At 25.5% G+C, this 345-nt stretch overlaps 1 protein-coding gene across 1 annotated transcript in view; it reads left to right on the forward strand.

Annotated features, from left to right (window-relative positions):
- Nucleotides 1–110, forward strand: part of LOC135925978 (oxysterol-binding protein-related protein 9-like) — an 18,845-nt gene extending 18,735 nt beyond the window's left edge. The window contains exon 16 of the mRNA XM_065461597.1: nt 61–110. Coding sequence (XP_065317669.1) covers nt 61–110 — 50 coding nt within the window. The remainder of the gene's footprint in view (nt 1–60) is intronic.
- The last annotated feature ends 235 nt before the right edge of the window (nt 111–345 follow it).

Here is a 345-nt window from a genome sequence, read left to right on the forward strand (position 1 = left end):
GAGATTATAAAGGCTAGCGACGCTCTTGCATTTCTGTTAATAATATACTCATTTTATTAGTATCTTCTACTTCCCATCCTTATGAAAATGAGGCCAAATCTCATTTTTGAATTTAGTAAAAAGAAGCCTTAAATTCGCAATCTCAATAAAAAATTAAGTTTTGAGATAATCTGTGTTTACATTTAAATTAAAAAACTTGGCCTTCCTTATGATTATTTTCTCCAAATTAGTTAATAATTTTTTTTTGAATATTTTATTTATTTTGTGCACATTCATTTATTTATGAAAATAAAAAATAGCCACGTTTAAATTTTTATTCTCAATTCCCTTTAAAATGGCAGCCTA

The sequence above is a fragment of the Gordionus sp. m RMFG-2023 genome, chromosome 3 (genome assembly GCF_954871325.1).
Source record: "Gordionus sp. m RMFG-2023 chromosome 3, tfGorSpeb1-WG-v2, whole genome shotgun sequence".
In the NCBI taxonomy this organism is placed as follows: domain Eukaryota; kingdom Metazoa; phylum Nematomorpha; class Gordioida; order Chordodea; family Parachordodidae; genus Gordionus; species Gordionus sp. m RMFG-2023.